Source organism: Sinohyriopsis cumingii, chromosome 17, assembly GCF_028554795.1.
Source record: "Sinohyriopsis cumingii isolate HCF-2022 chromosome 17, ASM2855479v2, whole genome shotgun sequence".
NCBI classification, from domain to species: domain Eukaryota; kingdom Metazoa; phylum Mollusca; class Bivalvia; order Unionida; family Unionidae; genus Sinohyriopsis; species Sinohyriopsis cumingii.
The window spans coordinates 65,998,339-66,018,723 of NC_142977.1; the positions used below are offsets into that span (position 1 = coordinate 65,998,339).

General features: G+C 35.5%; 1 protein-coding gene across 1 annotated transcript in view; it reads right to left on the bottom strand.

Annotated features, from left to right (window-relative positions):
* LOC149779141 (GTPase-activating protein and VPS9 domain-containing protein 1-like) overlaps nucleotides 1-20,385 on the bottom strand; it is a 99,744-nt gene that overhangs the window by 22,651 nt on the left and 56,708 nt on the right. The window contains exons 14-16 of the mRNA XM_089939700.1: nucleotides 19,266-19,307; nucleotides 10,740-10,802; nucleotides 1,360-1,786 (exon numbers count right to left, since the gene is read on the bottom strand). Of these exons, the coding sequence (XP_089795826.1) occupies nucleotides 1,360-1,786; nucleotides 10,740-10,802; nucleotides 19,266-19,307 (532 nt within the window). The remainder of the gene's footprint in view (nucleotides 1-1,359; nucleotides 1,787-10,739; nucleotides 10,803-19,265; nucleotides 19,308-20,385) is intronic.

The following is a 20,385-nucleotide window of genomic DNA, read 5'->3' on the forward strand; positions in this document are numbered from 1 at the left end:
ACTCTTATCTGAATTCCATCTTGGTATTAAGGTGGTGCTCTACAGTTTCGTATTTTGCATAAGGTTAGAATTTTAAAGATAAAGAATTTCCCCGGCTTTCCTCACTGGTTATACTGGCTATTTAAAAAAGACCTTGTATATCTTAGGCATAATTTAATGGACCTTTAATTCCCTTTATTTTGGTGTATGATTGATGGGTGTAATATGGTTTATAGAGTTTACAGCTTGGCTTTACTCCAGATGTGCACCTTTCAAAAAAGTGCTAGCTCACCAAGGTCATTTTCACTTACTGAACTTCAGAGGTAAATTGTATAAAAAGAGCCAATAACATTTTTTTTAAGTCTGGCAAAATTCATTTTCCCTATTTTAATAGCTGCTATGGATAGTGTACTTTAGACTAATTCAGGCTGATTTTTTAGCACAAGGGAGCAGCCATTTTAGTTAGCAGTGTGCTTAGATCATGTACAATTTCCAAAAGTACAATATCCAAAGAAATATCATCCATATTACATTAATGTAGCGTAGAAGTAGGCCAACATTCTCTCCATTGTACATGTTTTAAATGCAAACAACTTCACCTTACATATGTCACTCTCTCAAAAGTACATAATAACTGGTGAGCGCCCCCTAAGCAGAAGACGTTTTCGTGCTTCTTTTACTATAAAAAGAAACAAATATGGCTTTCATAATAATAGCTTGGAAGGAATGGATTTACTTCTAAGATCAGGCAGCAGATTTTTGACGAAAGCAACTGCAGATACATACAATTTATTCTTGATCAATTGGGTCAAGGATATATATTCCATAAACTTGCTAATAAGAAATTGTATTCTTAATGGTCTTGCTACATTGGATTTCTCATTTAACAATTATGTTGTTGTTGTTGTTATGGGGTTTAATGCCATTTTTCAGCACACGATAGGCTATACATGGCGGTCAGTATTAATGGTGGAGGAAGAACCCGGGAAAACCCCAGATAGAACCACCGACCCACGAGAAGCTACCGGCAAGCTTTCTCACATACCCACACTAGCTGAATCTGAGACTCGAACCGGCGCAGACAGAGGTGAGATGGCAGTGATCCGTAATGGAGGGCGCTTTAGACCACTCGGCCACTCGGGGCCCCCATTTAACAATTGTAACTGCAAGAAGTGGAATACCATCAATAACAACACGGAGAATGAGAGAGTGAGGTGGTAGTGTTTTGTTGGGTTCTTTCTTTAATCCTCACCACAGGCATAATTATACAGTCAACAGCATTTAAAACTACTTGGTGAATTATATGAAGAGTAAAAGAAAATAAATTAAATGTTCATAAAATTCATGAATCTTAATATTTTTGTCATGAAGAGGACATACCCATCTGTATCAAACTGCCTGACACATCGTAATGCCTCATGAAGCTGTGCTACTGTGGCCTTGTTCTGCAAGTTAATTGCTTCTGAGAGTTGAGCCCGCAGCAAGTACACTAGATCATTATTTTCTTTCCGAAGGTGGTCCATGTCTCGTGGACTATTAGGAACAATACCAAAGTATGATGTTCCAAAACCAAGTTGAAAATCTCCAGTACTTAACACCATTCGAAGTTTTCGTTTTGCATCCAAATAGGCCGGACAGTTTTCCAAGTTGTTTGGGTCATACAGTGGAACTGAGTCCTCCTCCTGGTCCTTGGCTGATTGTCGTTTTTCCTTATCTGTCATTCCTCCTGCAGCTAAACTCTCTGCTGTAGGTGTACTTGTCAGAATGGACTTTTTCCTGTACTTGGCAAGAATCTCATCGGAAGTTTCTATAAAAGGAATAAAATAATTTATATGCATGAGTTTATCTGGTGGGGTGGGTTTGGTGTGGGTGTATGTGTAATTGAGAGAGAAATAGGAAGGAAGTAATCTTTGATGAAAAGGTAACAGAAAATATATTCCATCACTCTATTAACTAGAATTAGCTCATAAAACATTATCAAAATTGAATATACAAACAAAATCTGTATTTCCTCCAATCTCACTGTCCTGAATCTGATGGCCTGAACACCCACCATTTCTCAAACTGACAATTTGATCCAAGTAAACAATCTGTTCTCTCAAGTAAAAGCCAGATGGGGCAGACTGTACTCCCTTGAATTTTTAACCTAAATGTTTGATCTTTTGAATTTAAAAAAATCAATTTGATTTAATCATTCAGCCTTGAATTGTCTGGTCACTTTACAATGAAAGTTAAATGAATACCTGGAGATGAGATATCACTACACAATCAGTCACTCTTGATGCAGTAGTTTTTACATAGGTTACTTAGGACAGTAGTTTTTACATAGTTACTTAGCACAGTATTTACATAGTTACTTAGGACAGTAGTTTTTACATACTTACTTAGTACAGTAGTTTTTACATAGTTACTTAGGACAGTAGTTTTTACATAGTTATTTAGCATAGTATTTACATAGTTACTTAGTACAGTAGTTTTTACATAGTTACTTAGCACAGTATTTACATAGTTACTTAGGACAGTAGTTTTTACATAGTTATTTAGCACAGTATTTACATAGTTACTTAGTACAGTAGTTTTTACAGAGTTACTTAGCACAGTATTTACCTAGTTACTTAGTACAGTAGCTTTTACCTAGTTACTTAGTACAGTAGCTTTTACATAGTTACTTAGTACAGTAGTTTTTACATAGTTACTTAGTCCTGAGCTAGTTTCTTGTGATGATCCTATCAAACGTTGCACCGAATGACATCTATTAATAAAAGTATATATCAAATGTCTTATAATAGCAATTTATATTATACCCAACCAAGAAGTGAAATTAAATGCTGCATCACAGCTGCTCGGATTATACTTAGAGTACCACAATCAGAGTACACCTCCCCGCTGCTCTGTACCCTACACTGGCTATCCATTTGATCCAGAATCAAACACAAAATTTGTCTCTGTGCTAAGTTTCACTGTCGGACTCTAGTCCAACATACCTATCCGACCTCACCCATGTGTACACACCAGCAAGATACTTATGCTCCTCTTCTGACAATTGTATACTCATTATTCCCATTATGAAAACAAATTCTTATGGATAGCGTTCTTTTGCATACCAGGGCCCAGCAACATGGAATGAATTGCCCACTGAACTTTGACACAAAGGAACAGTGATCACATTCAAGAGGGCTCTCAAAACTCACTTATTTCGACTGCAAGAACAAACTTAAAGACCTAATAATGTTTCCTACCTGAAATATTCTCTCCATGTTTTTTATTTTTTAATGTTTTTCTAATTTAATGGTGTTTGTTTTTGTAATAATATTATTATATGTTTTTTTATCTTATAGGTATTGTCTAATGTTGTAAAGCGCTTAGAGCTTCTAAAGATTAGGCGCATTACAAAGTCCTCATTATTATTATTAATATAGATATTCTCTTTCTGTAAAACATTTTTGTGTAGTTTCACTAAACACATGCATCTAAGTGTTGACCAGGTTATTGATTTATACCTTTTCCTTACAGAGATTAAAAAATGAAAAACATTAGAAAATTTGTTTTAGGTTAAATAGAGGTGTTCATATGCATTTACTTTACATCATTTTATATACATAACTGTTGTGTTTCTTCTGTTCTCTATTTTATTGCTTTTTTAATGACAGTATACATCACTCCCCAATCCATGAATAGCTTGCACTCACACACACACACACACACTGAAAACAATTCATAATAAGCTGTGTGTGTACATGATTTGGACTTTTATCACAGCTTTAACAATTCTGCAGTCATATTGCTGCAGTGTGGCATTTTATAGTGATGTCTAGCACTGGAGCACCATGCCAGACATGTGGCATCATGTCCCACCAAGTCCCATTATCCTCACACCAGGCAGACCAGTCCTAATACTATCCTCTTAATGCTGGGCACCAAGTGGGGCCAGCTGCTGGTACAATTTGTTATAACAATAAGGTAATATATACATACTTGTCACTGCCCATCATGCACTCAATTAGCTTGACTACTGATTTACACTCACATGGAAAGGTCATTCTCATTCACTTGAACTAAGAATTATTCAAACTGATTTCCCCTGTCTCTTGGAGTGAACAAGATCTGACTTGAGTAACATTCGAATAAGATTTACTCTTAAAAATTAAAATGATACAAATGATTGCGGACATAAAATAAATTCAAATTTTACTGCATATCGTACTTCTCTTAGCAATTTAAATGTGAGCTCTTATGAGGAAACAAATCTTATAGAAAACTTGACAAGTGAATCTAACAATACATGCTTGCAATATAGTACACTTTAAGTGTAATTCTAAAAAAGGTATTATAATAAAAATGTCACTGACAGAAAATCTATTAGCTGATTACCACATTCAACACATCTCATTGAACTATCATGTTTTTTTCCAGTTTTGGAATCAACAAGATGGCTAAGTGTATTAGACACTGTTGTAATATGAACTGATAAAGTTTAAACCCCTAGATTCATTTCTATTCAGAATGAAAGTTATTGTCGAGCTTCGTTTACTATGAAACAGGCATTAGTGTCAATGATTTGGGTGTTGTCATCAATCTTCATTTACTATGAAACAGCCATTAGTGTTAATGATTTGGGTGTTGTCGTCAATCTTCATTGACTATGAAACAGCCATTTCTGTTAATGATTTGGGTGTTGTCATCAATCTTCATTTACTATGAAACAGCCATTAGTGTTAATGATTTGGGTGTTGTCGTCAATCTTCATTGACTATGAAACAGCCATTAGTGTTAATGATTTGGGTGTTGTCATCAATCTTCATTTGATATAAAACAGTCATTAGTGTTAATGACTTGGGTGTTTTCGTCAATCTTCATTTTGCCACAACTTTTCAATTTGCTGAAAGAATACATACATATGCAGTGTTTATGTATGTATGTATGTATGTATATATATATATATATATATATATATATATATATATATATATATATATATATAACTACTTATCAAAATATATTATCACAGGGTAAGTTATTACAATTTAACACAAATTGCAGGATAGGTGGGTTAAGGTAGCAACAGAGGACAAATACACTCAGGTACAGCAGAGAAACTCATTTGGCAATAGCATAAATACAAAAATCTGACAAAGAACTAATAAGACTTCTCTGTATTATCCTGATCTAACATGAATGTTTTAAGAAACTGGTTCTTTAATGTTTGCACATCACAATCGGAATAAAAAATTTGCCAGTCAATTATTGTAAACTCATTATTTCTTTGTTGGGTAGAAATATTAATGGATTTTGTACTTGATCAGCCTGTCAGTATAATCCCTCTACCTTATAGACATCTATTCATCATTGTCGACAGTGAAAATTAAACAGGCAAGACAAGAACTCCTCACAGCTCAGCTTATTAACTTCAGACCTACTATTATCCTAAATTTTCTGTTGAATACACTAATTGATGTTGAAGAAACACAACTTCATGAAACTGGACAATAAAATTTGAATATTGTTTATCATGATAACATGCTTTTTGTTTAAACAGGTTAGACAGACAAGAGACATGACTGAAATTCCTACAGTATTAACATACCTTCCCATTTATTTGTACCCCCCTACCAATTTTAAAAAACAAAAAGCATCAAGGATATAAAAAAATGCATACAACGTAATCATTACATTCACTGATTTATAATTTCAAACCTGAGTGTCACTAATGGGTCCCTAACAATGTTTAATTATTGGTATTTCAACGCAAATGTAAGTTCCAAATGTAAACAAGCAAACAGACTGCTCGCTGTCTAATTCTAGTATCTATTTCAGTACAAACTAAGTCATTCTGCGTCCAATGTATGCAATGTCTAGTTTTAATATTTCTAAAACAAACTGAACAAAGAAATAGGAAAAAATCTTGTATATATGTGCCGAAAGAGATGTAATTCCAAAATGCACAGAATTGAGATTTTCAAAGACAGTGAAACTATATCACATCTGTTGCTTGAAAACATAGATTGGCCCAAGCAAATATGGCAACTGTGATGCTAAACTCCCATTTGATTTGAAATGCCAACAAGCTGACAGTGATTTGGACCCCCTGGAAAAAATCAGGTTAGAACTAATAAATCTGTGAATGAATTGACCAAGTGTTTTGTATTTTATTTATATCCTTGATGTCTCCTTTTTCCCCCAGAAAGTCAGCAGGAGGGTACAAATGAATGGGATGGTGTGAGAATACTATAGAAAATCAGTACATTATCTTTAGACCTATTGTAATTTTATATCAAACTTTCAGCTGAATAGTTGCAGCTGATACAACAGCTCTATAGATTCTAAAAATATTGAACCACAAATTTTTAACAATGTTCAAAATGATGAGCTAAGCTTAATGTTTAAGCAGACAAGACAAGTATGACTGGAACTAATAGCACATCAGCTTTCGTAAAGTTTCAACTGAATGCAGCTACTGATGTAGACAATATGTGACTTTTAAACATTTTGGTGCAAACATTTATCAGTGGTCACTTATGATGTTTAAGCAGGTGAGACAATCAAGACATTAACTCCTAGTAAATCATGACATTAACTTTAGACCTACCATATCTCTCCATGTTTGTGCAGGAGGCAACTAAAATGTAATGATCTTTTAAGAAACTTGTGGTTAAACAATACAAATAGGTTTTATGTGCTCAGTCCCACTCTAAAATGTATGTAAAATACCTTGCACCACGTTAGATATATAAACTTCCTAGTAATCTGCAAAGATAATCAATTGTAAATAGTTTTTGCACATTACAATTCAAGTCTTATAGGACGACCATTTAAAGTAGGCATGTGTAACCCAGGGCCCAAGGGACACATCCAGCCTGCAAACTGGCTTTATCTGATTATACTGTGCAGCTTGATAAATTACTTATGTCATCCATGCCTTGGAGGAAGTTGCACATGCCTAATTTAGAATAACATACAAGATCAAAGCTTGTGACAAAGGGAAATAACTCCACAAATACATGATTACAGGCCTGCAGAAGCATTGAAAGGGGAAATTCGTCTTTGGTAAAGTGTGTTTCTCTGAGAATACTTACCTCAATACATTTACATTAAAAATTAAGCTCTCAAATCCAGCAATCAAGGAAAGACAAAATTTCCATCTTTCCTGTCTATATAACATATTGATGAAGGGAAGAAAACAAAAACAACTCAGTCATTACCTCCCCTTGCAACCAGTAGGCAGCTACAAATTGGCCAAATGTTTACCAGTTGAAGCAGAGCTATACATTAATGAGGATGCTTGCAGGGAAGGGGTTTAATGTGATCAGATAAGTATTCCTGGAGATGCATAATGTACTAACAAATGTACTTTCTCCACTGAATATATTCCAAGATAACATTAACATTAGGAGAAAAGGTAATCAGTGGCAGAAATGCATAAGCATCCTACAATAATCAGAGCCACCCTTTGAGAAAGAATGGCTGGATTCCCTACATGAAGGATAAACCGCTTTCCTAAAATGAGGGGAAGGATGACCAATGATCACAAAACCACAAAAATAAGAGAAAAGTACAACTTGTCTTTACCGAGAAAACAGAACTGGTGAGAATCCAGTGAAACTGTTGAACTCGCACAGCTGAATAGGTTACATTAATGTAAAACTGACAGCAGCCCAGATGATCCCAGACCCACCTGATTCTATTTTCGTCTCCGCAAAGATAAATCATACATATAAATTTATGGTTGACTACATATACCCTTACAACGTTTTCTGTCTCTGATAAAATTGTTACACTTGATTGTGAGGCTTGCAGGAATCTCATGAGCCAAGATGTTCATGGTACATATCTAATTATTTTTATAGACTTTATAAATGCCAAGCATATTGACCCTCTTAGACCACAATCATGGCACTTAATGGATTATATCATCTTTTTTGACCTGCACTGGAACATACTGACACTATTGGGCCCCACAACTGTCTTCTGTGCCCTACAAGTAATGCTTGAGAGCAAAATCATTTAATGTTACTATTCAAAAATCACATAATAATTATTGTAACATGCAAAAATATACCTTTGTACACAAGAAAGATAATCCTGGATTACCAGAGACCAAGCGTGATGTGAATTGTAGTAGTAAACATCCAGCCAATAGCTAACAATGCCTACAGTAAACATCCAGCCAATAGGTAACAATGCATATCAGTGACAAGGGAAGGTAAGGAGTAAGATTTTTTCCTATTCATGTATATGTAATACAGATAGGAAACAAAACTACTGCCTTGGTAAAATTGCAAGTTTCAGAAGGTAGCAGAGTTTATTTCCAAACATTAATGTGGTCAGGGAAAGACAATCCTGGATTACCAGAGTTTATTTCCTAACATTTATGTGGTCAGGGAATGAATCTGAGGGAGAAATAATTGTGTAAATAAATGGTTGAAGGATTATGAAGGCAGATATGGACTAGCAAATAACAATACGGTACAAGCCTTTGGGCTGCAGTGAATGATATCTGACTTACCCCTCCTCATTTGTGGTGACTTTTTAACTGGATATTCTGTATATAAATATAGTATCAGTGGTAATACATTCATATCTTATTACAGAACGGTTCATAGGAGCCACTGAGTTGTTCCACCTTTACAGTGAAGCCACATTTTACATGATGTTGGAAGCAACAAGCTGTCATAATGAATCATTTCATCCACAAGACTACACACAAATTCCACATTCTATATATTCTCTAAGTAAAACTACATTATATTTGGTTTTCATCATCATTCTTACGTGGGTGTGAATATATTGTCTTTTTTTTTTTCAAGAGGGATCACTCTGCTACCTAAACCTCTAAATGTATAAATTTCTTCACTAAGTTGTTATACATTTTTTTGTTACAATGTAAATGTTTTTTCTTTACTATGCTTTTATACTGGGGTTTTGTTACAATGGTAAATGTTATTTCTTCACCATGTTTTTATACTGGGATTTTGTTACAACATAAAATGTTATTTCTTCACCATGCTTTTATACTTTGATTTTTGTACACTGTTATTTCTTAAACATGCTTTTACACTGGAATGTTGTTTAATGGACACAAAGCATGAGTCATAAAAACACAGACACCCCTGTCAATATGGACTTGCCTAAAAATGCAAAAGAAAACTTCTATGTCATTACAATATACCCCCTTGAACAGAATGAGGTATTGGCAATAACATGACTTGTATGGAGACATAGGGATACGAGGGCATTATCATCACAATATGCCCACTTGTCATCACAAAGTGCCTGCTTGAACAGAATGAGGGCATGGGCAATAACTGGCATGACATCAGGATATGAGGGCATTATCATTACAATATGCTCCCTTGTCATCACAATATGCCCAGCTGTCATCACAATATGCAGCCACCGTTGTAATCACAATATTCCCTTTGTCATCACAATATGACCCTGGTCATTACAATATGCCCCCTTGACATCATAACATACCCCTTGTAATCACAATATGACCCCTTGTAATCACAATATGAATCCTGGTAATCACAAAATGACCCCTTGCTATCATCACAATATGCACCCTTAAATAGAATGAGACTGGGGAACAAGTATAATAAATATTTTGAGTGAACAAAATGACCAGATAGAATATGTAATTCCTTCATATAAAGTTTCAATGACAATATCACCCAATTAAAAACAATATGACCTAGAAATGAAAGCCACTGCCACAATATGCACTTTTATATTTTTTTACCCCTCCTAACGACAACCACCCAAGCCCCTTTATTGTCATCAACTCATGCTCATTAAACATCACACCAGATATGAATACCCTCCCTCAACTGAAGACGGACATTTTTCTTCAACCTCTTCCAGTGACAATCCCCCAACCCCTCATGTCTTTTCTTACCATCCACATAAAACATCAACCATGAAAAACCTGAACTGTTGAAGATGGCATTTCCTTTGACCCCATCCCAATAGAAACACCAAACATTCTTACCATGGTGTTTTATGTTGCATTTCACCCATATATAAAAATTATCTAACAAGAAAATTGGAACCTGGCAAAAGAGATCATAATGGTATAATCTGATGTTAAAATGATAATTTTTTTTGCCAAACTTGGAATGGTCAGCATTTATGGATATAGAAACATTTTGAAAATTTGGAAAATTATAAACTGGTACATCATCAAATATGAAACTTAGAATTAAGTATGTATATGTATGGTTTAATTAAACATGAACAAAGTGAGCTATACCCCGGTGAATAAAATCTAGGCAGCAAGACTAGCCTCTTCAACCAAAAATACAAAACCATGACACATGACTTGGAAAATTAATCATTTTAAAAAAACAGTACATATGCACTGTGAGACAAAATAAAGGTAAATATGTTGGAAGAACTCCCTAAAAAAGCAAACAATAAAAAGATAAAGTAAAGATGTTGGAAAAACTCCTGAAAAAGGAATAAAATACAAGAACAAAGGTACAGACGGTAAAATCCTTTAAATATAAGAACATTTTTTTATGTAACTGCATTCTTTTAAAAAGTCCAAGACCTCAAACTGAAGATTATCATTGGATGCATCCCAAAGCAAACTTGTTGCCTCCATCAGTCACATTTAACAAAATGCATAAGGGTTCACTGAAACTATTCTACATCCCCAGAATATGCAGGGGTTAACAACTTGGAACAAAAACTAGGAGGTCATCCCAGTAGAATACATGCAGAGAAATTCATATTTTGGCTTTCAATTAATTCAAAATTACCTGTTACAACTATATTGAGTTCAGGTGTTGGTTTCTTATCAACTGAAACTGCATCTTCAAGATCTGAAAAATGAAAAATTACATTTTAAAACAGTGAATCTAAATATTTGTAAAGTTCTCCAGTCAATCATTTTTTTCTTAAAAGAAAAATATCCATAGCTGTTGTTGTTGTTCTAGGGTTTAACGCCATTTTTCAGCACAAGATAGGCTATACATGGCGGCCAGTATAACTGGTGGAGGAAGAACCCTGGAAAACCCAGGGATGAACCACCGACCCACGAGAAACTACTGGCAGGCTTTCCCATGTACCCACGCTAGCCGAGCCTTGGACTCGAACTCACGCAGACAGAGGTGAGATGGCAGTGATCCGGAACGGTGAGCGCTTTAGACCACTCGGCCACTTGGGGCCCTGATATCCATAGTTTTACTAAATGTGTCTCAGTGATTCTTTTATCAATGAATTCATTAATCTACTTAATTACCATAATAAAACCAGAACAAAGAGTGAAGGGATTGACACTACTCTCCAATAAGAATTTCCAGGAATTCAAGATAAGATCATTTCTTCTATTTAACTGCAGTCTTGATGGACAAGAGTTTCAAATAAGTCACTATGGCCACCATGTTAGATACAAGATCAGTACCATTTTCACTCTGGACATACTAGACAGTATTAGAAGACTTATGGTGAAAACCCAATGTTGATAAGACCATCCATTCAGGAGCATTTGTCACAAGATTTTCAATATGGTCATTGTGTCAGCCATACTTGAGGTCAGATAGCACTATTTTCATTTGGGATCAACTAGACATCATAACTAGTCTTCTGGTGAAAACTGAATGTTCATATGGTTTTCTGTTTAGGAGTAGCAAAATCAAGATTTTCAAGATGGATGTAATGGGGGGCATACTGGATGTCAAATTAGTACCATTTTAATTAGTACGAACTACACACCTAAGATTTCTTATCATGAAAATCCCATGGCAGTATGACTTTCCATTCACTAGGAGTAGAAATAACAAAATCTTTACAATTGCTGCTGTGATAATAATATTTCCAAGACAGCCACCCTATTGTATGTCAGAGCAGCATCAATATAATTTAGGACCAACTGGAATGTGGGATAAATGTGTGTCAAGTTTCATGGCAATCCTTTAAGTACTTTAGGGGAGTAGTAAATAACAAATATGTGCCAACAGATGGATTGACACTGGATGATGGCTGGCAGATGATGTACAACATATAACTGGCCATCTCATAAGCTCTTCTTGTCTATGGCCAGTACAGCTAACAAGAATTCCATGAAAGAAAACAGATGCTTGACTGACAAAAATGATTTTCCATGAATCCATGATAAGACATTTTCTTCTTCTAACTGCAAAGTGATGAAACCATTCTTAAAGTGAAAACAAGATTTTCAAGATGATTACCAGGGCAGTTTGTCATGTGGCATGTAAGATTGACACCGTTTTCGTTTAGGACCAATTAAATATCATAAGAAGTTTATTGGTGAAAAAACATGTTGATATGAGGAATAGCAATAACAAGATTTTAAAGATGGCTATCATGGCCGACATATGTGATGTCAAATCTTCCTAATTTTCATTTAGGACCAACTAGACACCATACAGAAATCTTCCTAATTTTCATTTAAGACCAACTAGACACCATACAGAAATCTTCATAAGTTTCATTTAGGACCAACTAGACACCATACAGAAATCTTCTGATTATAAAAACTCTCATGTAGATAAAACTTTGTTCAGAAGTATCAGCACTAAAAAGATTTTAACAAGAACCCTAAAAGGGACTGTCTGAAAAGAATTTACAGGAATCCAAGATAAAATCATATTTTCCTTTTAATTGCTGTGTTAAGACAACATCCCTATATTATTGATCAATAAAAGAATGTGTTCAAGTTGGTAGCAGGGTTGGCCATACTGTATGTTCTTATTTTCTTTTGGGTTTACTACCATTTTTCCTGCGTGGGTTCGAGTCTCGGATTCGGCTAATGTGGGTATGTGAGAAAGCTTGCCAGTAGCTTCTCGTGGGTTGGTGGTTCTTTCCGGGGTTTTCCTGGGTTCTTCCTCCACCATTAATACTGACCACGATGTATAGCCTATTGTGTGCTGAAAAATGGCATTAAACTCTACAGCAACAACAACTACCATTTTTCAGCAAAAGACAGGCCACACATGGCAGCCAGCATAACTAGAGGAGAAACCCAGGAAAACTCCAGTAAGAACCACCCATGCATAGGAAACTGCTGGAAAGCTTTCTCACATACCCAAACTGGCTGAACCCCAAGACTAAAATCCATGTGGATAGAGGTGAGATGACAGTGATCAGTAAAGGACAAGTTCTTAAGACCACTTAGCCCCGGCTCCCCTCCACTGAATGTAAGATCACTTATTTATGACTAACTTCATGAGTCATCTGGTGTAAACCCAGGCTTATATATGCATCCATTGATGAGTAGTGATAAGACAATTTTCAAGATGATCATCATGGCAGCCATATTTTACATAAGATTGCAAAATCTTCATTTAAGACAAACTAGATATCGTAAGTCTTTGTTCATCAATTCTGGAGTAGTGAACACAATATTTTTAAAATGGTTGCCATTGCAGCCATATTGGACATCCGACTGGTGCCATTTGCATTTAGGATCAACTGGGCATCATAAGAAATATGGCAGTGAAAATCAAACCCATTATCAACATAATGAATAGCAAGAGTAAGATTTTCAAGATGGCCACTAATTAAAAGTTAATCCTGATTACTGACGTAACTATGTTGTGAAAACAATTGACCCTCTGCCATAGTTCAAAGACACCATATTCTACACTACTGTGTGTTATGCAAGCATCAGCAATTGATTGGCAAATAAAGGATTCCCAATTTTGGTGAACCAAAAGGTACCTAAATAGGCCTCATGAGTTGGTGGTTCTTTCCGGGGTTTTCCCGGGTTCTTCCTCCACCATTAATACTGGCCACCATGTATAGCCTATCGTGTGCTGAAAAATGGCACTAAACCCTACAACAACAACAACCTAAATAGGCAGCGTCATGGTACTATACAAGTGGCAACTATTTTCCCCTCGTATATCTGACCTTATTTCCTTATTGTCAACTCTTAAGGCATTTAGTATTATTTACTAAAAACATATGTAGTCTGAATTAGTCTTTTGAGGACACACATGCTCCATGTTATGTATTTTCATTCCTTCTTCTAATTTAATGATGGTAATTAATGGTCGTTGTTGTTGTAGGGTTTAACGCCATTTTTCAGCACACGATAGGCTATACATGGCGGCCAGTATTAAGGTGGAGGAAGAACCCAATTAACGGTCGTATATATGGTATAAAAATGCTAGGTGTTCATGCGTGTAAGTTTCTTTGGCAGGAATGGCACTATAGCATATGGAGTTAGAGCATTCATGGTGAAAATTTTTGGGATTGAAATTAATTGTCGACAGTATTTTGTTGTGGTTTATTTTTTGTTCTGCTTTATTTCTGATTTCTGATTCTTGTAGAGGTTTAAAAAAAATTGTAAATTTATTCGAGTAATGTTTAAACTTAACATTCTATTTACTGAAGAAGTGAGTTCTTTCTAGTAAAGTAATTATTTTGTCACAACAATATTCACAGGTGATACAACAGAGCATGGCTTCCATGGATTGCATACAATATATCTATTTATGTAGGACTTTTCTTTTTAAGGAAAAATGACAATCTAAGACATAACAGAATAATCGAGTGTTCTCTGCAAAAATCGGGAACTATTATGAAATCGGGAGGTAGGCGTGGATCAACCCAAAAATTTGGGAGGTTTTTTCCCCCTGACGCGAGAGTTGACAGGTATGGTGTAAGGTTGCTTACATCAAAGCAACTACAACTTAGCTGTTATGGCATTAGCATAATTTTCGAAGCATTATTTCTAAAACTTCTTATTGTATTTTGGAGATATCATTTAAGTTTAGTGCAGTGGTTCCCATGATTCGACTCCAAGGGATGTACTTCATTCAGCGCACGTTTAAACCTACATGCTTAAACCTTAAGTATTCAACACTGTTCAAATCAACATAGAGCATAACACGTCATTAAATACATGTCTGTTTAGATCAGAATTTCTCATGCTGCCATGACCTGTGGAAGACTTAGTTTATTAAGGAGTGCTCAGTTTACCTATTTGGCCATAATGTACTTGCCTCCCTTTATTAAGGAGTGCTCAGCTTACCTATTTGGCCATAATGTACTTGCCTCCATTTATTAAGGAGTGCTCAGCCTACCTATTTGGCCATAATGTACTTGCCTCCCTGTATTAAGGAGTGCTCAGCTTAGGTGACACTCTACAGGTCCGTATTTTGCATAGGTTAGGATTTTAAAGAAAAAGAATTTCTACAGCTTTCCTCACTGGTTATACTGACTATTTAAAAAAGACCCTGTATATCTTAGATGTAATTCAAAGAACCTTTACTTCCCTTTATTTTGGTATATGATTGATGGGTGTACTATGGGTTATAGAGTATACAGCTTGACCTTACTTCAGATGTGCACCTTTCAAAAAAGTGCTAGCTCTACTTGGTCATTTTCACCTCCTGAACTTCAGAGGTAAATTGTATAAAAAAGAGCAGATAACTTTTTATATATTTGGTAATTCATTCATTGCACTTTTAGAAGCTGGTATTGTCTAGTCTGGCAAAATTCATTTTCCCTATTTTAATAGCTGCTATGTATAGTGTACTTTAGACTAATTCAGGCTGATTTTTTAACACAAGGGAGCAGTCATTTTAGTTAGCAGTGTGCTTAAATCATGTAAAATTTCCAAAAGTACAATATCAAAAGAAATATCATCCACATTACATTAATGTAGCATAGAGATATGCCAACATTCTCTCCATTGTGCACGTTTTAAATGCGAAATACTTCACCTTACATACGTCACTCTCTCAAAAGTACATATTAACTGGTGAGCGCCCCCTTACCTATTTGGCCATAATGCACTTGCCCCCTTTATTAAGGAGTGCTCAGCTTACCTATCTGGCCATAATGTACTTGCCTCCCTTTATTAAGGAGTGATCAGTTTACCTATTTGTCCATCAGTACTTGCCTCCCTTTGATTTCTTGGCAGTCAGGAAAATAGACTCATCCAAAGCTCAGGACAAACAGGGCAGATTACTTGTACACAAACCAGTCTTTTTCAACATATATTGAATGAATGGTGCTGTGCTGTATGTCAATATGAATTATGTTTAAATCATTCATGCGTGAAGCAAATTCGTAGTTTTAGCTACATTTCAAGATGATCAAGTGAAAATTCGATGAGAAACAGCAACAGATATCATTTGCATTGTTGTGCAGAATAATCTATAGTCCATTGCAAGAAATATCAGACAGACTGACACCAAGGTCCCCCTCTAATTTTCGATTGGGCTCATCCTGTATTCTAAATGAGGTGCCAGTCAGGCTTGTTGAATTTTTTTTAACTTGCCTGAAGAAACTTTGTGCTGATGAAATGTGTAAATGAATTTTAAAGATGTTGACATACCTGCCAAAACACGGTACAATTTTAAAGATGTCATACCTGCCATAACACGGTGCAATTTTAAAGATGTTCTGTACTTGAGGATATGTGATAGAAATTTATTTTAGTCATGGATTAAATAAGAAGTTTGATACTCTTTGAAATTTATCTGATGTCATTGAACTTTTTAGTATCATATTAGGACATATAAATGACACCAGTGCTGCACACATTTTATTAGCGTACCTGTATTTCAGTCTTGTTTTGTTTGTTTGTTTTTTTTAAAAAAGAAATGTGTAAGAAAATGACTTTTACCCATGCGTAAGAAGGAGGCTGGAGGGAAGAGAGGGTGGTGGCAAGATGGAGAATTAAACCTGTGAGAATTCAGATTTTCCTACATTGTCCATACACATGGCAAAGGTTCTGTTGATGGCTGTTACATTATACTGGAGACATACCCAAAGTATTGAGAAAGTTTTCGAATATTTTCACCCAGGGTTAAAGTACACTTGTAAATTAATGACCAGTTTATGGCTGATTTTAAAAATCAGAAAAATGGACCAAAAAATCCTTTTGAGCATTTAAGTTGATGAAATTAAATCCTGAAATAAATCAATACACTGAATATTAGTGGTATTAAAGTGAGAGTATTAAAGTTCATGTCGGCATTCAGTGCTTACTATTTCAGTAATAGGTGTACATTTTTTCATTTGATAACAGATACCTTTGAATGGTGATTTTTCTCTTTTTTTCGATCCTCATACATCCATATCTATTGAAAGATTTTTATATACATGTCCTAAGAACATTTGTTTTCTGCAAGTAAAATTCCCATGCTGGACTTCTGTATCCTACTGCATATTAAAACCCATGCTGGACTCCTCTATCCTACTGCATATTAAAACATATGCTGGACTTCTCTATCTTGCATATACATATATAACCCAGGCTGGACTCCTCTATCCTACTGCATGTTAAAACCAATGCTGGACTTCTCTATCCGATTTCATTACAAAGAACATGCTGGGCTCCTCTATCCTACTTCATGTAAAAACCCATGCTGGACTCCTCTATCCTACTTCATGTAAAATCCCATGCTGGACTCCTCTATCATACTTCATGTAAAAACCCATGCTGGACTCCTCTATCCTATTTCATGTAAAATCCCATGCTGGACTCCTCTATCCTACTTCATGTAAAATCCCATGCTGGACTCCTCTATCCTACTTCATGTAAAATCCCATGCTGGACTCCTCTATCTTACTTCATGTAAAATCCCATGCTGGACTCCTCTATCCTACTTCATGTAAAAACCCATGCTGGACTCCTCTATCCTACTTCATGTACAATCCCATGCTGGACTCCTCTATCCTACTTCAAGTAATATCCCATGCTGGACTCCTCTATCATACTTCATGTAAAATCCCATGCTGGACTCCTCTATCATACTTCATGTAAAATTCCATGCTGGACTACTCTATCCTACTGCATGTGAAATCCCATGTTGGACTCCTCTATACTACTTCATGTAAAATCCCATGCTGGACTCCTCTATCATACTGCATGTGATTGTTATCTACCTCACATGATATAAAATTATCATGTTGATTAGTACATTTTTATTTTAACTTGTTTTTATCCACAATTAATATGGTTTTTCCATATCCCAAATGCAAGCCCCTCAAAAATTTGGTCTGGGATGTAAAACTATGCTGTTATGTGGAAACCATTTTTGTTTCTTTCTTTGGCAATGGTACATGGTGGATAACATGAGCTATGGAAATTATAAAGAGAATGGATTGATGTCATTACACAACATGCCTTCCAATATTGCAGGAAAGTAAAAAAATTGTTTGCTTTGAATTTCTTTTAGAGATATCTAACACTGAGATATTATTTCAAAAAAATAAAAATTTGTATTCTTTATTTTTGGGCTTTTGTTTGTTGTTTATCTGACAAGTTTTATAGCATATATAAACTTACCAAAGTTTAACTGGAAGAAACAAATTTTTAAAAATAATCTTAATATGAAAAAAGTTTAGGTAACATGTACTAGAAGTCAAAGACTTACCTTTAATTGGATAACCAAACACAAATACATATATATTCTGTGAATCTGTTTTGGTGTTTTGTGCCACAGCAACACAAGTAGGTTATTTAATGCCAAGACAATTGGAGTAAAGTGTATTGCCCAGGAATACATCACTGTAGGTGCCCTGGGCTGATCCAATAACAGGAAATTCAAATATGCACCCTTTTGAATGCAAACTGGGCTTGCTAGTTAATGAGCCACTGTAGCTGATATGTCCAGTGAAAAAAAGTAATATGACACAACTGGAAGTTACAAATGAAACTATCATCTAGCAATCTTAAATACATGTTTTTGAAGTTCATTGAAAGAAGAAAAAAATACTAACAAATGGGATTTGTTGTGTTATTGGGCTCATAACAAGTATTTTGATCTAATGACAAGTAGCAAAGAAATAACATAGTAAAATACATGAATTAAGTGCATCGAACACAAACAAACAGCCATACCTTGCTAAAGAACTGATTCACCATCTAACACATTAGACAGCAATACAAATCCACAAATTACACAACAAAAACATCAAACAATGAGGTATGTGTGTGTAAGCAAGTTGTGTGCACATTAAATGCAACAATCTTCATCAAGATGTGCAAGTGGCCCATGGCATAAGTCCCACCACAAACACTGCATGCTTCATGATTCCTTACTTTCTTGAAATGACACCTGTATGTACTGTATACAATGGCACACTGATCTGTTTATGTATTTTCTTTTACGTTGAAGAATACATTAATATTGATCAATATTAGGTCTCTATTTTAGGCTCTTTGTATCATAACACATTGTACAATATACATATTGTCAAATATATTGATATGACTAATAAATTCATATGATGTAGTTTACTGCTTCCTTCTTCACATCTACAAGTAGCATAGCATGCATAAATAACACAGTTACACATACCCTGCTGTTCTTTATCACTTTTAGGACCCTTTTTCTTCATACCTGAAAATATTCATCACACAGGCAATATGATCACCCAACAAAGAAATTAACACTTGGTACATTACAGCTCACGTGATTTTTCAAAACCCCACAACTCATAGTAAGGTGGAGAGAGATTGGAGAGGATTAGGGAAAGAAACCTCCATCTCTCCACATATCCTGATGGAGGTTGCCATGGTGTCTTGCAGAGAACGACTCTGAACACCATGTTTGCTCATGACTGCTGTGAAGTAGACATGGTCCTGATAATATGAGCATGGTTTACTGATTATGACCCCTAAAAGTATGCCCCGAAGAGTTGTTGTTGTTGTAGGGTTTAACGCCATTTTTCAGCACACAATAGGCATGGTGGCCAGTATTAATGGTGGAGGAAGAACCTGGGAAAACCCCAGAAAGAACCACCGACCCATGAGAAGCTACTGGCAAGCTTTCTCACATACCCACATTGGCCGAATCGGAGACTTGAACCTATGCAGATAGAGATGAGATGGCAGTAATCCGTAACGAAGAGTGCTTTAGACTCGGCCACGCGGGGCCCCACTGCTCTGAAGACAGAGAGAGAGAGAGACGCACCAAGTTATCTACATCATTATCTCTTTTGGAAGCAAACTGCTTACTGTACTTTTTATTACCCCAAAAAAGTGACCATTCAGTTAATTATAAACATTTCATGGTTCCAATGAAGAAAATGTAAGATACATAATGCACAATCTAATTTTCGATAACATTAACATAACGACTTTGCCTATAAAACTGTATTAATACTCCATGTTGCACAATGAATTTTCACTAATACATTATCAGAATATACAGATGCATCCTTATTTCTGTTGCAGTTCATGCAATATCCTTTTTAAATGATCCCACTGAAGTCTGAAATTGTACTCCCTGCAGTGAAAAGAACAATAAATACCAAACAAATTAATTACAATTTCGCATTCATAACTGATTGAAGTGAAACAAAATTGCACAATTTCCAATGGTTTGCCCACGTCTGAGTTCTCATTAACATATGTACGATTTCTTCTGACATTCAATCACACCATTATAAAGGTGAAATTACAACTTTAGAAAGCAT